Source organism: Chlamydotis macqueenii, chromosome 28, assembly GCF_036417535.1.
Source record: "Chlamydotis macqueenii isolate bChlMac1 chromosome 28, bChlMac1.mat, whole genome shotgun sequence".
Taxonomy (NCBI): Eukaryota; Metazoa; Chordata; class Aves; order Otidiformes; family Otididae; genus Chlamydotis; species Chlamydotis macqueenii.
The window spans coordinates 1,253,768-1,258,604 of NC_141583.1; the positions used below are offsets into that span (position 1 = coordinate 1,253,768).

General features: G+C 54.2%; 1 protein-coding gene across 1 annotated transcript; it reads left to right on the top strand.

The window, feature by feature from the left end:
* Window positions 1-3,133: 3,133 nt before the first annotated feature.
* On the top strand, window positions 3,134-4,606 carry CRNN (cornulin). The gene is made up of 2 exons (XM_010116291.2): window positions 3,134-3,281; window positions 3,515-4,606. The coding sequence occupies exons 1-2, from the start codon at window positions 3,144-3,146 to the stop codon at window positions 4,604-4,606; spliced, it is 1,230 nt and encodes a 409-aa protein (XP_010114593.2). The 5' UTR covers window positions 3,134-3,143.
* Window positions 4,607-4,837: the final 231 nt, after the last annotated feature.

Genomic DNA, 4,837 nt, shown 5'->3' on the forward strand with positions numbered 1-4,837 from the left:
TCCAAACCCATCCCGGCCACGCAGTCCCCAGCCCAGGGGCCACAGCTGCCCCTCATGTGAGCACACCAGTCAACGTGCTTAGAACTTCTTTTTTTTTTTGTCTAAGAAACAGGGAAAAAGTGTAATAGACTGATGGGATCAAACTACCTGATCAAACTGCTTGAAGGAAGCAACCAGAGAGTGTTTTACCAGTAGCCTAAGCTTGAACAAACACTCTGCCTACCGAGAGAAGCTGGTTTGCCCAGTGCCCCGGTGTATTTTCTACCAGTGAGCTCAGAAAGCAGAGCAAATACACCTCCAAAATGTGTGAACTTCAGTAGAGTGAGTTTGCCAAGTAAACAAAGCGCTGCAGGCTTGTTCCCTCCTCCGCCACACCATGACCTTACCTCCAAGTCTCCATGGTACATCCGCCTCGGAAAGCCGGCCCTGATTAACGTGGAGTTTGGTTGCTCCAGATGCAAACTCCCACAGGATTTATTCTTCTCACAAGCACAGATGTCATCACAGGGGAAGGGGCTTTCCCTCATGCTAAGGAGCAATGCTACCCCTCCCACCCCAAAATTTAGGTCAGTGATGCCTTTCCAGTACCAGCACGGCTTGAGGGTCTTGGGGTGCCCAGGAATTTCAAACCGCGTGGGGCACAGCCACGGAGGCTACTGGGTCCTTGGGATATTGGGTGAAAACAGAGAAACTGGGGCTCAAGCTTTATTTCAGCCAAAGGCATCACGAGCTAATTGCATTAAACAATTTGGCTCTGCTCAAAGAGAGGTTTTGGGGGTCAAGAGCAGCACAAATGCTGCTCTTCTGTTGGAGAGGAGCTCCTGGGAAGGTCAGCTTCTTTCCAGATCTTCTCAGAGAACAACCCCATCTCAGTTCCCCTCAAAACCCCCCCAGCACCCTTGCAAACCAGAGCTGAGCTTATGCAAAGCCTCCCCTCCTGTTTCCCAGCTCCCAAGGCAGCACCACTGAAGTTTCATGGGATTTTGTTAGCACAAGGATGAGAGGCACCTGCCCTCCACTCCCCAGATTCAACATCAAGCTCTGCTGAAAGTCATGTTTTTCTCTTTTCTGTTTGGCGACGCTGTTAACTTCTCCACGTATCATTTGACCCTCTAAACCTTTTCAGCTTCAAAAAGCACGCGTGAAATCCCATACAACACAAACCTCCTATTGTCCGTGACTGTCTGCAGGAGGAGAAACCGCCCCGCTCGGGGTCTGGGTGGTTTGACGAGAAACAACTTCAGCAGGAAAGCCTGCACTCCTGCCTGTCGTCCAAGGTGCCCCAGTAATTGCCCCCCACCCTCACCGCAGCTTAACAAGAAGGACTCAGCATGCAGCCAAAGGAGGGACAGCCTGCGAAGCCCTCCTGACCCCTCAGCCCTCCCTAGCTCTCCTCCCCACGCCCTCCCAAGCACACCTGCAAGGATTTCACATAAAAGAACTGGGACCCATTAACTGTCCCCCTGCGTGGAGCAAGCCAGGGTATTTTCCAAAAAATGCTTTTTTTTTTAGTACAAAACTGGCTGTATTCTTTCTTCTGTGACTAAAACACCCTGTACTTTAAAAGCCACATGGATTTCTGATACCCTTCTTTTCCCCCATCTTCCTTATCTATCACTTATCAGCCAAGAAAAGGACTTTAAAAACCAGAAAGCCTAAGCGAGGACACCTAAAAGTCACTCAAAGTGCCTAGGAAACAACTTCCGTGTCACGCTGCATTTCGGGCAGCTGGGGGTGATCAGACAGGGTGGGAAGATACAAATTTTACTTTCCTGAGCAAACCCGATAACTGCTTTTAGGTCTGTGGGGCTCCCAGTTACCCCACTGGGCCCCAGTACGGTGGCCTCGCTCACAGGACAGAGGGTTTCAGCGGGGACTGGTGCTGGGCACAGCACGAGGGGCTTACACCCCTGCCTGGCCGTGTGCCTCAGTTTCCCTTTCTGGTGACTGGGTGCCCGCAGCCCCCTGTCCCCGCAGTCCCCCGCTGCCAGGGACACTGGCCGGCTCTGGGACACGCATCACCGCTCTCTCCTACTCCAAGTGTCACTTGGTGGCACTGTTTGAAAAGGTTTCTTCGCTCCATCCCTACCTCCCCGCCGGGATCCAGAAGAGGGAGTTTCGCATTTATCTTGCCATCACAATATCCTCTTTTTTCTTCCTTTGTTTTCTTTTCTCTTTATTTGCCGTGCGAGCGCTCCCGTGTCAGTCACCGGGGATCTCCTGTCACAAAACATGTTTGCCCAACGCAAGAGTCCCGGGCGTTGCTCGGGCATCACCTTAAACTAAATCCTCCCGTGACAAAAATAGCCTTTTCTGTTAAATTCCTCCAGAGTGCGTCTGTAGGTGGGGCGAGCTTAGGAAGGATCACGCACTAACTCCAGAGCAAAGCATCAGAGCAGGAGTTAATGAGAAAGAGACAAATGAAGACAGGGGCATGACAGGGTAATTGGGTGAGACGTTTCGGGTCGCCCCGCTGAGGGGTGTCTCCTCTGGGAGATGCGGGCTGCGATGCTGAGCTGTATATAAGTCGGCCGAGGGCTGACCCGCTCCAGACTGCGCTCCTGACGCTCAGCTCCTCTGCTCCTCGCCCAGGTAAGCCTGGACAGACTGTCCACCCCACCTGACGGCGTTGCCGGTGGGAAAGTGGGAATTCCTGGCCGTGAGGATGGCCCTGGAGCTGCCGCTGCCGAGCTCTCCCAAAGGAAAAAAACAATGAGAGATATCTGGAATGACACCGTTCCGTGGTTCGTTAGAGACGACCTCCATCCGTACCTCTGCTCTGCTCCAGAGGAAGCCAAATGGGAATACTTTTTTTTGCTCTCCTCTCTCACTGCGTGCCCCCAGCCTTTCGGCTCCCGCTGCCACTCACCTCTCCAGCCATCACCTGCTGCTCCTCACACCCAGCCGTCGCTGCAGCCGGGCTTCACTTTCAGAGTTGTTTTCCTGGGATATCCTTGCTCTCTCTTTCCCTTCCCCTGTTCTGTTTTATTTCACCAGTGCCCTCCTCTGGCTCTTCTTTCTCTCCTTGCCTGTCCAGCTGTGTTCTTCAACAGTAACTTATCTGAAAACCAAGCAAACAAACAAAAAAAACCTCTTTTTGTCTGTTTTTTTTTTCTCACAGACTGCTTCGGTTTTGCAGGGAGATGGCCCAGCCCCAGGAAAACAGCGACGGCATCGCTGCTGCTTTCTCCACGCACACCAGAAGTGAGAGCAAGCGCAGCCCCCCAAGCAGGGAGGAGCTGAGGCAGCTCATCGAGCTGGAGTTTGCAGATGAGATGGAGGTGAGGATCCGGCCCCGCAGCTGGTGCCCCCCACTCTGTGTGTGCCTTCTGGCTGCAGGGCTGGGATGGGGGGCAAAGCCACGCGCTCCTAGCTCCCCGGGAGAGGCACAGGTGCCTTCAAAGCCCAGGATCTGCCAAAAAGAGGAGAGCCTGCTGCTTCTCCCAGTGCCAGCAGCTCATAGAGCTCATTCGTCTTGTTTGTCTCTTCAACAACACCATTTGTCTCTTCACAGAACCCCCAGGACCCCAAGACCATCAAGAAGGTGCTGTGCTTCCTGGATGATGACAGCAACCACAGGGTTGACTTCAGCGAGCTGCTCAGCCTGGTTTTCTGTGTGGCCAAGGCTTGTTACAAGCCGCTCCAGCAGCATCAGGCACCAGAAGATGGTCAAGAGCCAAAAGCGCAAGAGAAGGCAGGCAGGCAGCAGCCATCGGGGTCGGCCACAGCGGGGAGGGTCTCAAGCAATGAGCAGGTCCCTGAGCAGGGGGTGAACAATCAGGCCCAGGACACTAAGATACAGGACCCAGACACCCATCAAACCCAGGAGGGTGAGACAGCAGAGCAGGACCTGGACAACCATGAAACCCAAGACCACGAGACACTGGAGCAGGATGACAACCATCAAACCCAAGCGGGTGAGACACAGGAGCAGGATGAGGACAACCATCAAAGCCAGGAGGGTGAGACACCAGAGCAGGACCCAGACAACCATCAAGCCCAGGACAGTGAGACAAAGAAGCAGGACCAGGACACCCATCAAAGCCAGGAGGGTGAGACACCAGAGCAGGACACCCATCAGGATGACAGGACCGAAGCGCCAGAAGGGGACCCAGAGAGAGGTGAGATTCTGGACACTGCAATCCCAGAGCAGGACACAAATACCCATAAGGCTGAAGAGACTGAGACACCAAAACAGGACCCAAAAACCCCGCAGACCAAAGAAACTGAGGCACCAGGACAGGGTTCAAACCACCACCAGAGTCCAGAACCAGAGTCAGCAGGGGAGGACTGGAATTGTCTCTCTGAGACACGAGGAAGAGACCCAAACAAGACCCAGCTATGCGAGGCCCCTCAGCAGGACCCCAACCCCGGCAAGACCCCGAAGCTGCTGCCCCCACAGCAAGGTGCAAGCCCCCATCGGGATCCCAAGCCCCAGGGAACATACCATGACCCATCTTCCCATCAGGTCCCTGAATCTGAGTTGCTGGAGGAGGAGCACAGGGGGCCAGAGGCTCCAGCGCAACGGCAACAAGACGCTCCTCACCGAAGACAACCGGCTATAGAGCAGCAGTTCCTGCAGCCCCTGTGGCCACCACAGCAGTAAAGGCTGAAAGAAGCCCCTGCCCCAGTGAAGCTGTAGCCCCCTGCGAGGGGGTACATTTTGTCCCATCCCACTCTAGGTTTTGCATTTCTATTCATCCTGTCTTGTCCATTTCCTTACCAACCCTGGGCTTCACAGCCCTGGTTTGTGCTGAGCTCTGCATGACTAGAGACCTTCCCTCTCGTTCTGTCTCGGGCTGCCTCAGCCTGTGTAAGCAAAGCAATAAAACCGACG